A 17,360-nucleotide genomic window follows, 5' to 3' on the forward strand; every position below is an offset into this window, starting at 1 on the left:
TTTCTATTACAATGTCCTCTCATCTCAATCTCCCCCCTATTTTTAAATTAATCTATTTCCTCTCATTTTTTTAATTAAGGGAAAACTAAATTAAAAAATAACAGGACATATTATAGCAACTTTTTTGTTGTCCTATTAACCTGTCTGGAACCCCAGGACTGCTCTCCCAATCTTGTTCTGTCTATTATATATTCTATTTTGTTTGATAGTATCAAGTTTGAGGGTACAGGCAATCACTTTGAAGGCAATAAGATATACTATGATGCCCAACATGGATTGACTATTATCCTTTTTTTGAAGTCCTGTAAGATCCTCAAGTGTAGGTTTTATTGGTTTTGTTCTGTACTGTTTGATCAATTCTATTATACCTGATGATATAGACAACTCAATTTAAAAATAGCAAGAGGCACAATGGTAACCACTTGTGATCACCTGGTATTCTATTTTTGCATCATGTGCTATGCTCACCCTTCTGTTCTAACTGACTCTGTTTTGCTTAGTCACATTTGGTTTTATTCTCTTCAAAAAAGTAGTAAGGACCGTGAGAGTAATAAAACCCTATAAGTCTAACTGTTACTGTAAAAAAGAGAGGAAAGTAAGGTGGACTAAGGGATATAACCGCAGGTATGTTCGATTGTGTAGGATGGAAAACCATATAACTGAGCTTTTGTTGGATCACTGAATGGAACTGTGTCCAATTTCATTGTATGAATGTTCACTTTATTAATTTAGTGATATGGACAACTGTTTCTGGGAAGATAATATGTAACCTATTAACTGGTGATTTTGTACTGTATATATTTTTTTCTAGAAATACTGTATTTGTATCCTTTTACTGCATTGTTTTTTTTTTTAATGTCCGTTCTGTTTTTTTTTTCTTCTCTCCTTAAATAAAAAAAAAAAGAACCTCGCAGCTCAACAAAATTGAATGTCAATTTAGCAGAAAATATCTCTACATATTTGTTGTATTTTTGCTATTCCTCAGATTCTTTTCAAAATTCTGGTATTGTCAAGTGACATTATTAAGACGAGAGAGCCTGCAGAGGAGATCAGGCCATGACACCAGCTCTTACTAATGAGAAGAAGACCCTTTCTAGTAGAGGTTTCACTTGGCTGCTTTTTTGAGATTAGGTCTCACCATGAGTTCCTGCCTCAGCCTGCTGGGATTATAGTTATATGCACCACCACACCCACCAAATTCTGCTCACTGTTAAATTATCATCTGGGACATGAGTTTATAATTTTATAATGTTTGAATTTTTAAAATGACTCATGGCTTTATAATGATCCATCACTTTATAGTCAGAAATAAAGTAATGGCTACTATCAAATGAAGACTAGAAAAAAAAAACAAGAAGAGAGAACTAACTTATCCAAATAAAATCTCTGGTGTTTCTTCAACAACAATATAGCCCCAAATTAATCCCTACCATCATAACAAGGCTAAACAGTATTAGAAGCTCATGTTTCAAAAACTGCAAAAACAAAGAAACAAACTAGTATTAGAGATGATACTTACAATTTTGAGTAAACAACCTTCAACATTCCTGGAAAGTAATTCTAATATAGTACAACAAAACTGTGGCCTGTAGTTATTATTTCTAAGTCATTTCCCACTGCCTGTCTTCATTCCCTTAAAAATCCTAAATGTCTTCATTGTTTCTCATATCCTTTCATTGCAAACAATAAAAGGCACAGTGAGACTCCAAACTACAATCACAGAAGATGCAACTAACAACTACACTGAAAGATTTCTGAGGTTAACAGATGCAAATCTTTTTTTTTTCAAAGAAAACAGACTTCAAGTAAAAAAGATGAAACATCCCGTAACCACCACCACAAACGTGAGACAGAAAGAGCATGCTTCTTAGAAGCAAAATCCTGCTACTGTATTTGGCCTAAAAAGAAAACAGTTCCAGAACTGATAAAGAGCGGGGAGAGAAAAAACAAGTAGTCTAAACCACAATTCAGAAAATGAGGGGTGTGCCTCCTCTGCTGACACATCTCCTCACTGAAATATGGGTTAGGGGGATGAACCACAGAGACCACACTGCAAAACACAGAATGCCACATCACACTTCTTAAGATTCAATGACTCAGCCATTGCTCTAGTTTCTCTTACATGTGTAATAAAATTTTTTTCAAAAAAAAAAATGACTCTGGGAGACTGATGCAGGAGGATCATAAATTCAGGCCCAGACTGAGCAACTTACTAAATTGCCAAGAAGGGGCTCAGTGCAAAGGTTCTGGCTTCTATCATTAGTACCAGGAGAAAAAAAAAAAGACACATTATCCTGTATCTCAGCTACTTGGGAGGCTGAGGCAGGAGGATCACAAGTTCAAGGCCAGCCTGGGTGACTTAATGAGATGTTGTCTCAAAATACAATTAAAAGGTAGGCTTGGTGATGCACACCTGTAATCCCAGCACTCAGAAGACTGAGGCAGGAGTACTGCAGTGAGTTCAAGGCCAGTCTGGGCTACCTATCAAAACCCCCGTCTAGAAAAAAACAACAATAAAAACCCCTAGGAATGTAGCTTAGTGGTAGAGCTCCTACCTAGTGTGTACAAAATCTTGGGTTTATTCCTCCAACCTAAACCTTATCAATACAACACCAGCAGAAAGATTTGTACTCTAACAGTGCTTCATAACTTGCTGGATGACACCAAAAAGAACATTTTATTTCACATGGAACTAAAAACATTTAAAATAGTTTAAAAGTACACTGCAAAACTATATGGTCATTTACAAACATTAATCATTAACATCTGCCAAAAATGGTGACTGGACTATCCCTGATTTCTAACTGGCATTTTTTGATTCAGTGACCAATATAAACTAGTGCACACTCACGTTTTGCCAACTGGAAAAAGTTTAGAAATCAATGAATCCCACACTTTCCAAGGAATGAAGCTGAAAGAAACTCTCAAGACTTCCTCACGGTTCAGGCTTCTTCACATTCCATGAAAGCATTTTCTTTTTTCTTTTTGGAGGAGGATGAACATAGGAAGCACTGGGCTATCAGGCTTTCCTGAAAATAAAACCTAACTGGAAAATAAGCCCTAGCATTTGTCAGGATGCTCATAGGTCCTACTCTGAAAATAAGCTCCAGTTAAGACTATCACCCAAATGGACACATTTAGTAGATCTGTTGCAACACACAACAGACACACTGAATTGTATAATATTAATCTATAATTAAATATAAATAAATACTATTGACATTTATACTTAAAACAAGCTGGGTGTGGTGACACACTCCTATAATTCCAGCACTTGGGAGACTGAGGCAGGAGGACTGCCATGAAGTTTGAGGCCAGCCTAGGCTACATAATGAATTGCAGTCCAGCATGAACTACAAAATGAGACCTTGTCCCCCCCACAAAAAAATAATAATAATACATAAAACAAATGATAACATAAACTAGAATGAAGTACTTGTTAATACCCAAGCAGGCATCTTTGGATGAGAGGTAAATGCCCATGTAAACATATGACGTCAAAATTTACTGTTAAGTGGCCAAAGTACAGACACAATGTACAAAAAACATGTGCACTGAGAACAAATAGGTCTAATATGAATCTTTATAATTCAATAAATTCAATAAATATTTAATGGGCTCATCTAAAACAAAGAGTACCTTCTAAATTTTGGTGCCTGCAATTTTTCATTGCTTTTGCGTGAACCATTATTCTTAATGTGTCATCATTTTTGTTGCCACTCCTGTCTCTTAAGTCTTCAATTAACATCTGATTTAATGAAAATTTTGTGAAGCCTGGCCTATAAGAACTTTGGTGAAGAATTCATGGGATAAAGTCCTTGACAGCTACATTGCCACTACACTATGAACAGGCCACATGGACAAGAAGTGCTCAATTAAGGAGTGCACCACTGCTGGACGTGAGAGAGTAAGGTTCATGGCTCTACAGGAAATGGAGTCATAAGAAATTCAGGCCAGGTCTGGAGAGTTATGACAATGTTCCAGAAGATGACACTAGTATATCTGAATAATGTTAACTATCGTACATGAATAAATATACGTAGTTACACATGAAAAAATAAGATATCCCCTGAAAATAAGCCCTCTTGTGTCTTCTAGAACAAAACTGAACAGATGACATATAAGATACGGTCTTATTTTTGGGAAATAAGGTACATACCCAGATCTTTTTATCTGTTTTGTTTTGTTGAGATAGGGGCTTGATACGTAGTTCAGGCTGGCAATGAACTCACTGTATTGCAGAGGCTGTCCTTGAACTCTTGGCAATTCTCCTGTCTCAGCCTCCCAAATGCTGAGATTACAAGTTTATAGGTATGAGCCACCAAGCCAAACTCCTTTTTATTTTTTTATTTTGAGACAGGATTATGCCATGGCTGGCCTTGAACTTGCTCTTACCTCAAGCTTCCAAGTAGCTGGAATTACAAGTATGTGCCAATCACACCTAGCTCCATGAAAACATTTTAGTTCAGTCCACACAGCAGGCCACAAGATGGTCTAGAAAAATTCTGACCTGACTTTTTTGTTTTATCACACTAATAAGCAACAATGAAAAGGTTAATCTTCCACAGGAAGCTATGCTAGATCCCATGATGACAAAAAAGCAACTATACCTGTTGCCACCTTATTTCCTAGAGTTATATCTAATTCTCTGGGAATTTACTGAACAGTTTGAGACCTGACCCTGCCACTCATATGTTTAGCCTGTGATTCTAAATATTCCCAAACTAAAATCTACACCGAACATCTGGAACATAAGCATATGATTAATATCTGCCTCCCTTAATAACATTTAAGAACCTAAAAATATGCCAATATTAATCTGGGTTTAATCAATGAATTCCACAAGAAGCCAGCAGCTATTGAAAGGCAAGCTTTTGTCTTTCTCACTGATCCTGTGTCTCAAATAGGAATCTAAAACAAAGTATAGGGGCCCCCAAGAACCAGGTTCCTGGGACCTCTAAAACCATATGACAGTAAATCCAACCAGGGTAACGGGAACTGAGAGCTAAGCCAAGCACATCTTTTAAAAAACATGAGCAAAAAAAAGGCATACAAAAGGATATAGGCCTAGAAAAGGGCATTGCCAAAGGAGGCCTTGGGCAAAGAATATTTTATTTTTAACCTAAGAAGGAAGGAAGGGCTGTGTAGCATCTAAGAGAATTTTGTTTAAACATCAAACATTGTGACTCCTAAGAAAAGAGCAGAATTCTCATGTTATTAAAGTAAAATCTACTTATTTTCAACATAATCTTTTCTACATGTGGGAGATAAGTAGGGTTATTATGTCCTAGGAATGCAGTTTTTCTCCAAATAAACTTCAGTATGCATTTCAGTATGCATTTGGGTGGCTCTGTAATTACTTCCTGTGGGTTAGTCTCTTCTGACTTTTACCTTCCAAAAGAAAACATAACCTGACTTTTGAAATCTTTCCCTCCCCCAGCAGCCTTGACTAAAGTAAGCCGTCAGGGATTGAGCTTTGCTACAGTTAGTACCCTGGTCTTCACATCAGAGATATCCTTATAAAATGAACGTGAAAGAACCTGCTCAACAACCAAACCGGCAAAGATAAAAATAAAGGGTTTTTTGGTTGTTTGAGACAGGATTTTGCTATGCAGTTCAGGCTGGGCTTTAACTCACTATTTAGCTCATGTTGACTTCAAATCTGGGGTAATCCTCCTGCTTCAGCCTCCTAAATGCTAGAATTACAAGTGTGCACTACCACACCTGGCAAAAATTAAATTTATTTTATATTGACTCCCAGTTTGAAACTCATTAAACTTTTTTTTCTTGTGCTGAAGATCAAATTGGGTCATGTCCCCACCTCCTTCATCAAAATTTTATAGCCACTTAATCTCTATAAAATGAGGCAGAGACAGCTTTTATTTCTTTTAAATAAGATATTTAATGATCTCAGATATAAAGTCAAAACCATAAGATACCCCATCACACACACTAGTATAATTATGATAAAAAAAATAAGTGTTGGTGAGGTTATGGACATTGCTGGTAGAAATGTAAAATGGTACACCTCTTTTAGAAACAAGCCTAAGGGCTCACCAAAAAAAAAAAAAAAAGAAAGAAAGAAAAAAAAAGTTACCATTTGATCCAGAAATTTCATTCCTAGGTACTGTATATAGTCAAGAGAAATAAAAACATGCCACTATATATGTGTGTGTATGTGTATGTAGCAGCATTATTCATAATTAAAAGTAGAAAAACAAATGTTCATTGACTAATATATAAATAAAATGTGGTCACCATGTGTGGTGGCACACCCCTGTAATCCCAGTATCCAGGAGGCTAAAGTAGGAGGACCACTACTATGAATTCAAAGTCAACGTGAACTATGGGCAAGACCCTGTCTCAAAAAAACAAACAAAAAACCCCCAATAAATACAAAAATATACAAAATGTGGTACAGTCAGCCAGGCATGAGGGCACACACTTGCAACCCTAGCACTCAGAAGAAATTAGGCAGGAAAATCCCAAATTCAACCCCAGCCTGGGCAATTTAGATATTTACCAAGGCCCCATCTTACAGAGTTAAAGGGGAAAAGGGAGGCATAAAACTCAGTGGGAAGGTTCTGGATTCTGTCCCCACTACCACAATAAAAAAAAAAAAAAAGGTACATTCATTCAGACCAGCCATAAAAAAAAGAATGACACACTGCTACATGTGACAATATGGATGAATCCTGAAACCTTATGCTAGCTAGGTCAGTAAGAGATTATAGATGACAGAGTTCAAGGCTAGTCTGAACTACACAGCAAGACTCTCTCAAAAAATGTTTAAAAAAGAGATTATACATTATATTAAGAGATTATATTCTATATGACTATATTTATATGTAATGTCCCAAACAGGCAAATTTACAGATTGATAATCAGACTAGTAGCTGCTGCCTAGGGCTGGGGTTAGGAGTTTAAGAGACAATGGAAAATACTAAGTATAGGTTGGGGTTAAGCAATAAATATATTCTAAAATTGACTGTAGTGGTTAACTGTACCAGTCTAAATATACTAAAAATCACTAAACTGTACACTCTAAATAAGATGAATCATATCTCAGTAAACTGGTATCTGTATGTGTGTGTGTGTGTGTGTGTGTGTGTGTGTGTGTGTGTGTGTGTCTCAAACTGTTAACAGTGAATCTGGCTAAAAGATGTATTGGGCAGGATGTGGTAGTGCACACCTGTAATCCCAGCTACTTAGGAGACTGAAGCAGGAGGATCCCAAGTTCAAGGCCAATGTGAGCAACTTAGTGAGGCTGTCTCAAAATAAAATAGGCTGGGGTGATGTGGTTTGGTGGAGGAGTGTCTGCCTCACAAGCCCGGGGTCCTGGGTTCAATCTCTAGTACCAGAAATAGAAACAGAGAAAGGGTGAGGGTGAGGGAGAGGGAGAGGGAAAAAAAGGAAAGGGAGGAGAAAAAGGGGAGGGGAGAGGAGGAGAGGGGAGGGGAGGGGAGGGGAGGGAAGGGACAGGACAGCAAACAGAAAAAAAATAGGTCACAAGCATTCTAGAACATAATTCTCAGGTAGGGGAAGGGTAAACTGACACAGGAATCCTACATCAAGATAAAGCTTTCTGGATTTGGTGGCACATGCCTATAATCCCAGCACTTGGGAGGCTGAGACAAGAGAACTGCCCCAAACTGGAGGCCAGCCTGACTACATAGCAAGACCCTGTCTCAAAAACACAAAAGAGCACAAACAAAAAGATTAAGCCTTCCCCTGCAGTCACCTCTTTGAGACCATAAGAAGAAAAAAAGAAACTGAACATTCCCCAAGATACTTACATATCAAACAGGCATAAAGGACTGGACTTTACTATGATCTGCCTGTCCACTTAGGATGCACCAATAATAATGGAAAACATAAACTGGAAATAATTTTTCCAGTCTGGTGTATCTAAAAGGCAATAAGAAGATACCATTTTCTGAAGTCTGTCGATATTTGTGCTTCATAGATTACCTTCCTCTCCTTCAAACCTAAAGTATTTCCTCAAATAACCAGAAAAGAAAATTAATTTTCATACCTTTCTTAGTGGTTCACACATCAAAGAAATACATGACTTGCTTAATATGCTTGAGACTACAAGGAAAAGGAAGTGGTGACAGCAAGAGACACCTACAAAATCCAAAGATCTGAGTCTGCAAGACTCCAAGCTCCATACTTAACTATTGAAAACAAAGCAAGATGAATGTTAATTCTTCTCCACAAAACCAGAAGCAACAGTGAACACCTCTGATTTGCTGAGTACACTTTTTGAGAGTTCAGAAGTTATCTGAGGCATGTAATAACTTAAATTTGCTTAAATCAACTCAATACCACTGTAAAAACCTGAGTGCAATTCACGACTTGCTGCAGTTTCACTCACTGTGACATCATCACTTTAGAAACTGTAAGGCAGTGCTGAGGACAGAAAATACTCCCTTGAGTCTCAATTCGGACTGTACATACCTATTCGTATTCTATTTTGCTTTATTAAAAGACTCTGGGTAGTCCAAATTCCCCGATCAACCCACCAGAATGAAATTAAGGGGGAAAATACCCTTCAATCAGTGTCTATTCTAACAAAAGACACGTATTGGATAAATGGTCTTGGCAGTCCACTACTATAACCACATTTGAAGACAGAATATCTGCTTTACACATTTATAAAACTCATTCCCTTTATTCTCCCAATAAACTTGCACAGGAATATAATTTTAGCTTGCTATAAAGCTAGATAATTAACAGTTATTTAAAAAAGTAACCGTTCTTTTTGAATGAAAACATTTTTGAGGTTCTATTCGGTAAGATGCCTTTTATTTAAAAATGGAAACAAAGCTTTTGTAAATAAGAAAGAAAAGAGACACTGAAGAGGGGAAAGGAATAGAGGGGAAAGATACATCATGTATAGGTACAAATTCCCTATGATGAATGTCATCATTATGTGTATCAAAAAAGTACCAATAAAAATGTTTAAATGCAAAAAAAAAAAACCCTTTTATTTATATTCTCTTTCCCTCTGGCAGGGTCATCTCATTTGCCCTTGGTCACAGAAATAGTCAATAGTAGAGCAATAATGTGTAATCCCCAAACCCAAGTCCTCACTAACGGTAACTGCCGCGTGTCATTCCCACATTTATCATTTGTCAACCATCCTCTTTATCTTCTAGAACATATACAATTTCACAGACACTCAGAAGCACAGCACAAAAATAATGTACATTCCATCTCTAAATTTCATTAAGAATCACAGTATGTGGGGTGAGGGTAATTTTGTTTTGTTTTGCTTTGAGACAGGGTCTCTATGTAGTGCAGACTGGAGTTGGACTCATTATATAGCCCAGGCTGGCTTCGAATTCTTGACCATCCTCCTGCCTCAGCCTCTAGAGTGGTGGGATTAAGGCAAGTGCTGGATAAAATCCTGCATCACTACACCAAGTCCATGAATCACTGTGCTATTTTTAACCTTTCTCAATGTTAATGCTTTCTAAAATCCTCTGACCGGGACAATGAGATAACAGTTACACATTCAGAGAGGAGCACAATGCTGGGGATTTAGCTCAGTGGCATAAGCCCCTGCCTGGCAAGCCAGAGGTGGTGAGTTCAATCCTGGTACCAAAAATAAATAAATAAATTTTTAAAAGAAAGGAGCTGGGAATATAGTTCAGTGGTTCCATCCCCCATACTGCAAAAGCAATAAAATAAGCAGAACGTAGGTCCTACTGTTCTTATTAGGCCTCATTATCCTCTCTGAGGTCCATTCCAGTACTAATACCTGGAACTGAATTCCAACAACTATATAACCCCAAATCACAAATTTAACACATAAAACAGATGATCAACATCTGTATTATGTTTGTTTTTGTACTATGGTACTAAGGATGGAATCTACGGCCTTCTTAGTGAGCTATATCTCAATCTTTTTTTTTTTTTTTTTTTGGTACCTGGGATTTAACCGACTGCGCACACTTGCAAGGCAGTAGCTTAAGCAGCTGAGCTAAATTCCCGACACTCTCAACCTGTTTTTATTTGGAGACAAGGTTTAAATTGCCAGGCTGGACTCAAACTTGCGATCCTCTTACCTCAGCATCTTGCACTAGTGTGCGACACCAAGTCCAGCTGTATTATAAGAATTTGAAAACCTGAAACAGTGAACTTGAAACAATAAAGCACCCCAATAATGATTTACTATTAATTCCAGTACTGCATCACGATTTTTCTCCATTTACTATTAATTTGAGAAAACAGCCTATTTTCTTTACTTTGATAAAGCATCAATTATCTGTATTGCGGGGACTGGGAGAGGGAGAACAGGCCAAAGTCTGAGTTGCTAAATTGCTTAGGATGGACTCACATTTGCAATTCTCCTACTGCAACCTCCAGAGTTCTGGGATTACAGACGTGCAAGACCAAATCTGACTTGTACTTAAAAAAAAAATTTTTAGCATTTGAAGTGTACACCTAATTTTTCTCTTAAGAAACCCTGGAAATTTTCTCACAACTAAAATGAAAAAAAAAAACCTTCTGTCATATATGAAACAAAATTAGTCAACAGGGCAATCACTTGCAAAAAAGAACCTTTAAAGTATACAGTAACTACATCATGACAGTAAAGTAGAAGTGAGCTTCCCTGATCAAATCAGGATGACATAACTTGAAAGAATACAACAAACCTCCACCCATTCGAAACCCTGGTAACTGGACACTCCAGACAAAAACTTTCCAAACTGCTATAATTGAAAGGCGTGAACGGCAGTGCAGTGGAATTCAGGGGGATTTTATCATTCTGATACCTTTCTGCCTTGAGTGCTAAATCTGGTCAGGGATCCACCATCATAACATCCCCACTAGCTCTTTGAAAGACTTGGATAAGCGAATCATCACAACACATCCCAGCCTCTCCAACTAGGACGTTGCCTTTTTCTTCACAAATGAATCTAGTCTCATAAAGGGCACAAATAACTTCATAAAAGGCATGACCCCAGAGTACAAACAAGCCCTTTCTTGTGCCAAAGGAGTTCCTATCCCTCTTGATGTCGTCCAAGTTCACTCCGTGCCTTCGTTCTTGTCCCAAGCAAGGAGAAGGGCAGTGCTGCAATCGGTAGGAAAACCCCGGGGCCCAGCGGATGGGCTGGGTTCTAACGGTTTTGAGGAACTGGTCTCCAGGGATCTTGGGGCGAGGCCAGACAAACTCATCAAGTTTTTGTTTTGCTTTTTAAAGTATGGGTGGAACTTACTTTCACTAGGACATAGGACGCCTCCCCCACCACTCCCACGATTGTTGGAGGATACGCTTTCCACTATTTTGTAACAAGTCCGGAGCTCCGCCGGGCTGAGGGAACACAAGCCTTTTCGCGGCGGCCGCCGACGCGGCGCCAAGGGCCGGAAGGGCGCTCGGACCCCGCGGCAGGGGCAGAACCCGAGCCCGTCCCCCTCGGCGAACGCGCCGCCTCGCGCCTGGCTGACCCACAAGAGCCCGGCTGCGGGACAAAGCGGGGACGGAGAGGCTCCGCCGTGCTCCTCGGCCGCAGCAGGCGCGGGAAAGGGCCCGGGCTCGGCGCGCACTCACCCGACAGCTCGTCCGGCTCCAGCCCGGTCTCGGTGTCCAGTCCGCAGATGACGAAGTAGTCGGCGAAGCGACTGGGCGCAGAGCCCCCTCCGCCGCCGCCGCCGCCGCCGCCGCCGCTCATGGCGCCGGGGCCGGGCCGGGCCGTGCGGAGCGGCGCGGAGCCCCCGCACTCGGGCGCCCGCCCGCCTCAGCTGCCCCTCTCACCGCTGCCGCCGCCGCTGCTGCCGCCGCCGCCGCCGCTACCGCGGTTCGGGCCGTCGCCCCCGCCCCTGGCCCGGTCCCTGCGGCCGCCGCGGCCGTGACGGGGCAGGGGGGCACCGGGCCGCCCCGCGCCGCATCCTGGACGCCGTCCCTTCGCGCCGCCGACTGAGAGCGCCACGGCCCGAGCGAGCCTGGAGCGGGCAGAAAGCGCCCGGGAGCCCCCGCCGCGCCTGCGCACGCGCCGTCGGGGAGGGGGCGGGACCGGGCGGAAAGGATGACGTGATGCTCTTAAGGCCCAGTGGGCCGCAGCTCCCCGGGTGGCCGCCGCAACGCGGTCCAAGGCTCCCCGCCACCAGCTACCGCCGCCCCGTGGGACTGCGACTCCCCTGTGGAGGGACGAAGTTCGGGAAGAGTGGGCGGATCCTGCTGAGCCGCGACCCGGGCCTGTGCTGGGCTCCGACCCATCCACCCCTCCCCTCCCCGCTGAGGTCCGGTTATCTTAGCCCGCCCCTGTCACCCGGGATGGGGTTGCAGGACTGAGCTGCGAAGCCCACAAGGTCCTGTCTCCAGCTGCCACCCTAGACCTCACACAGTGCCCTCTCTCTATACTGCTTGTTGTCTGTGCTGGGCCTCTTCTCCCATAGGGTGCAGGATGCCCCTTGTTTTGGCCAGAGGGGTGTTCATGTATTTACACTTAAGTTACAAATAAAGAAACTGAGGCTCAGAGAAAAGCAAGAGCCTCCACGTTACACTGAGTTTAAGAGACAAACCTGGGCTAGGATCCTGTGCTGTCACTCAGCTTATCGTTCCCCATACACCATCAGAGCCTTTTCTCCTCCCCAAACTCCCATGCCAGCCCACCCTGTTTTTCTCCCTCAAGGCCTCAGGAGGCCCTGCCACTTGGAAGTTGCCTTCTCTTCCTGGCAGAGGATTCTCCATCCATCCCTGAGCCTTCTTCCTGTATGTGATGAGGCAGAGAGAAACTTACCTTCTGATCCTTGTCTTGGGACCCTGTGATTTTGTTTCATACATGAGCTATCAACACATGTGTCCTTGTTGGAGAGGAGCTCAGAGACCAAGAAGACAACATTATAGTGGTTACTAGCGTAAAAGTCTGGAAGCAGCGCTCAAATTTAAAGCCTGACTGTGTCATTTACCGTGTGACCTTGGGCAAAGTAGTTACTAAGTGCCAGAAGTCATGGTTTTTGTGAGGATTACATAAGACTGAGATGCATGGATAGGTAAAGTGGTGAGAATAGTATCTGAAACAGAGAAGTCCCTTGGTAAATATTGCACTGTGTTATTATTGTTCCAGAAAGAGGTGTGCTCAAGTTCTTTCCTGGCAAGCTGCCACTAAAGGGCCACAAGGCAGTTGACTTCCCAAGGATTCAATGTTAGCTTTCCCCTGAGTGTTCTCTCAAGCTCCCTTGGGGAGTATGGCCTCGAGGTCACAGCCAGCATGACTCGTCACTTGAAACCATAGCACCTGTCCCTCCCTGTATTTTACCTGCCCAAACTGCTAAGAGAAAGGTAGGGAGAATAGGTGTTGCTCACCCTATCCTGCATGTGGGGACACAGAGACAGCATTGGGGATCAGAGGGCTCAGTAGTTAGCACAGAAACTTGGCATCCGCCCAGAAGGGGCATGGGAAGGGAGCTTCCAGGAGCTGCACTCTGACCTGAGATTGGAAGGATCAAGAGGAACTTCTCAGGTAAAAAGAGAGAGGGAAAGAGATATTTGATGCAACCATGTGCAAACAAGAATGACAGAAAATGGTGTTCAGGTGACAGCAAGTAATGCATGAATATGAGAAATGAATTAAAAGGTACGGAACCAGGAAGGAGGAAGAGGGACAGGTCAAGGAAGGTTTCAAACCAGGCATGGTGATGCATGCCTGTAATTCTAATACTCAGGAGGCTGAGGCAGGAGGATTGCCAAGAGTTCAAGGCCAACCTAAACTAATAGCACGACCCTGTCTCAACCCCTGACAAAAGGGCTTCAAATGCCACATATGGTGGCACATGCCTGTAATCCCAGCAATCAGAAGGTTGAGGCAAGAGAATTTCTAGGAGTTTGAGGCCAGGCTAAGCTGCATAGTGAGACCTTATCTCAAAAAACAAAAATAAATAAATTAAATACACATTGAAAAATAAATTTTTTGAAAGAAATTATCCTTGGGGCTGGGGGTTTAGCTCAGCGGCATAAGCACCTGCCTTGCAAGCAGGCAGTCGTGAGTTCGATCCCCGGTACCGATAAAAAGGAAAAAGACAGAAAAAAAAGAAAGAAATTATCCTTGCTGGGCATGGCAGCACATACGTGTAATCCCAGGACTCTGGGAGCCTGAGGCAAAAAGATCATAGGTATGAATGAGCCCAGCCTGGGAAACTTAGGGAGGCCTTGTGTCAAAATAAAAGTAAAAAGCCTAGGAATATAGCTCAATGTAAAAGTCGTGAGTTCAATTCCTATTACAAAGAGAAAGAGAGAGAGAGAGAGAGAGAGAGAGAGAGAGAGAGAGAGAATCTAAGCCAAGGAGTAGAAAGATCTGACCCACATTTTAGAATGATCACTCTGACAGTAGCAGAGAAGAGACTTGAAAAAGGAATAAATGTCACCCTGTTCCAAGTTTAAAAGTCCAGTTCCAGTGTCTCCAAGGTAACCAGGTGCTAAAAGATCTCTGACACTCACTAAACTCTTAAAACACAAGTTAAAAACAAAACCATGACTATTAATTTGCCCTGGGAAATGTAACTGCTTAGAGGCCCAGAATACCCAACTGTAAAGTGATCTTCTTCCCAGTAGGAAACATGTTTGGCAGAATGATTGCTTCTTAAGAGAATCAGGAAATGCAGAGCTGGATGCTCTTACGATTTAATGCTTAGATCTCCACCTCCACTAATACTGTGTAAACTGAGACACACCAGTTAACCTCTCTGGACTGCAAATCATTATTCTTATTACTCACTGACTGCTCCAAAGATTCACAAGTTAATTTTTAAAAAAATAATTTAAAAATACTTTCTGTATCTAGGATATATAAATTTATGGGTTTTTGTTGTTGTTGTTTGGTTTTAGTTTTTTGTTTTGTTTTGAGATGGGCTCACTATGTAGTTCAGGCTGGCCTTCAACTCAGTATGTAGCCTAGGCTGGCCTCAAACTCAAAGTGATCCTCCTGCCTCAACCTCCTGAGTACTAGGATTACAAGCATGGGATAACACACTTAGCTATGATCTTAATAAATGGCAACTGTGGGCTGGGGATTTAGCTCAGTGGCATAAGCGCCTGCCTTGTAAGCAGGTGGTCGTGAGTTCGATCCCCGGTACCGATAAAAATGAAAAAAGACCAAAATAAATAAATAAATAAATAAATAAATAAATGGCAACTGTTTCAACAAGAAGGACGTGAGAGAGCTTTATGATGTGTGGAGAAACATAATTCTAGGAAAGAATGGGGAAGAGAACCCCTGGGGTACCTGTGGAGCAATAAGAAGCCTGGACAGCTGGGGAAGGTTAGGATTGGAAAGAGATATAGTGGGTGGGAGAAAGTATGGTGAAATAGGCCTTTAGTTAACTTCCATAGTGTGTGGAGTTGTCCCAGGGCGGCAGGTAATGTCAGGGACACTTCTGAGTCCCACTTGCATCCTGATGTGGCCATGTAACTAGTTCTCACCCAGGAAATGTATGCACATGCTTACTTGTGGGCCTCCAGGGTCAAGGCATTGAGAAATGAGAACTTCACGCTGGATATGTAGCTCAGTGATAAGAAAGCTGGCCTAACATGCATAAGGCCCTGGTTTTGAAATTTTCTTTCTTTTCTTCTTCTTCTTCTTCTTTTTTTTTTTTTTTTTTTTTTTGGTCTTTTTCGTTTTTATTGATACCAGGGATCAAACTCACTACTGCCTGCTTGAAAGGCAGGTGCTTATGCCGCTGAGCTAAATCCCCAGCCCCCTTGTTTTTTGTTTTTGTTTGTTTTTGAAATTTTCAAAGTAATGAAAACGTCAAATGAGGTTTCTCCTTTCTCTCTCTCTCGTCTTTGCCTTCTGTCAGGTAGAGGTACAAGAGTCACAGGATCTCAGCAATGGCAAAACAGAAGATTGAAGGGTCCTGAATCTCTGAATCAAGCACACAGTGGAAAGACTCCAGTTAACACCACACTGTTTTGTGGAGGAAAAACAAACTTCAGTTACACCAAGCCACTGAAGCTGTTGGGGTTCATTTGTCATAGCAGCTAGGATTATCATCACCATGACAGACTGGGAGTGAGTGAATAGATTGCTCAGAGCCTTGAAGACTATTATAAAGGTTTTACAGCCAGGCATGCTGGCACACACCTGTCAACCAGTACCCTGGTAGGCTGAGGCAGAGGGATCACAGATGGAGAATAGTTTGCACAACTCAAGGAAACCCTCCCTGAAAAACACTTTTTTTTTTAAAAAAAAACGCCTAGACCTAGGTGTGGTGGCACACTCCTGTAATCCCAACACTAGGGAAGCTGAGGCAGGAGGACCACCTCAAATTCCAGGCCAGTTTAGGCTCCACAGTGAGTTCAAGGCCAGCCTAGACTACATAACAAGAACCTGTCTCAAAAACAAACAAAAAAGGAGATGGAAGTAAGAGATGTGGCTCAATGGTTGAATGCCCCTGGGGTCAATACCCAGTATTTAAAAGAGGATGGGGGGGGTACCTAATATAGCTCACTGGTAAAGTCCTATCATATACGAAGTAATAGATTCAATCTCCTGGGGAAATAACTGCATAAAGCTAGGCATAATGTCACACACCTGTAATACAGCACTCAGGAAGCTGAGGCAGGAGGATTACAAATTCAAGGCCAGCTTGGGCTATACAGTATGGTCTTATTTCCCACTCCCCCAATCCCTCAAAAAACAACATATATAACACTATGCAGAGCCAGGTGTGGTGGCACAGGTCTGTAATCCCAGCATTCAGGAGACTGAGGCAGGAAGATTTCCATGAGTTCAAGGCCAACCTGGACTACTTAGCAAGATGTTGTCTCAAAACAGCAACAACAACAAAAAGAAAATGCATAAATAATAGAAATGTGGAAGCAACTCAGTTGTCTATGACCAGATAAATAGATAAGCAAAATGTGATATACAGTACAAAATATTATTATTTAGCCTTACAAGGGAAAGAAATTCTGATACTGTTACAACTTATAAGAATCTTGAAGACATGCTAAGTGAAATAAGCCACTGGTGAATACTATACTAGTGAACTCAAATGAGATACTTAAATCTGTCAAATTTATAGAAACAAAGTAGCATGATGATTGCCAGGAGCTGGGATGAGGTTGAGAATTGGGATGTTACAATTTAATGGTCACAGAATTTTGGCTTCTTTTCTTTGTTTTTTGTTTCAGTTTTCTGAAAGAAGGTACTTTGTGCTGGTCAGGCTGGACTTGGGTGTGTACCCAGGCCAGGCGCAAACTCTAGGTGATCTTCCTGCCTTAGCCTCCTAAGCACCGGGATTACAGGTGTGTGCCCCACCCTGGCCAAATTCAGTTTTGTAAGATGAAAAGAAATCCTGGAGAAGGATGGTAGTGATAGTTGCATAACAATGTGAATATATTTAATGCCACT

General features: G+C 41.6%; 1 protein-coding gene across 3 annotated transcripts in view; it reads right to left on the reverse strand.

Annotated features, from left to right (window-relative positions):
* Dennd5a (DENN domain containing 5A) overlaps positions 1–12,327 on the reverse strand; it is a 99,820-nt gene extending 87,493 nt beyond the window's left edge. Inside the window, exon 1 of one of the 3 annotated variants that reach the window (XM_063256718.1) lies at positions 11,561–12,327. In XM_063256718.1, coding sequence (XP_063112788.1) covers positions 11,561–11,681 — 121 coding nt within the window. In that variant the 5' untranslated portion in view covers positions 11,682–12,327. The remainder of the gene's footprint in view (positions 1–11,560) is intronic. The other 2 variants (XM_063256717.1, XM_063256719.1) reach the window with 2 other exon arrangements.
* Between the last annotated feature and the right edge of the window lie 5,033 nt (positions 12,328–17,360).

This window comes from Cavia porcellus, unplaced genomic scaffold (assembly GCF_034190915.1).
Source record: "Cavia porcellus strain 051 isolate PalLab524CR breed Dunkin Hartley unplaced genomic scaffold, mCavPor4.1 scaffold_9, whole genome shotgun sequence".
NCBI classification, from domain to species: Eukaryota; Metazoa; Chordata; class Mammalia; order Rodentia; family Caviidae; genus Cavia; species Cavia porcellus.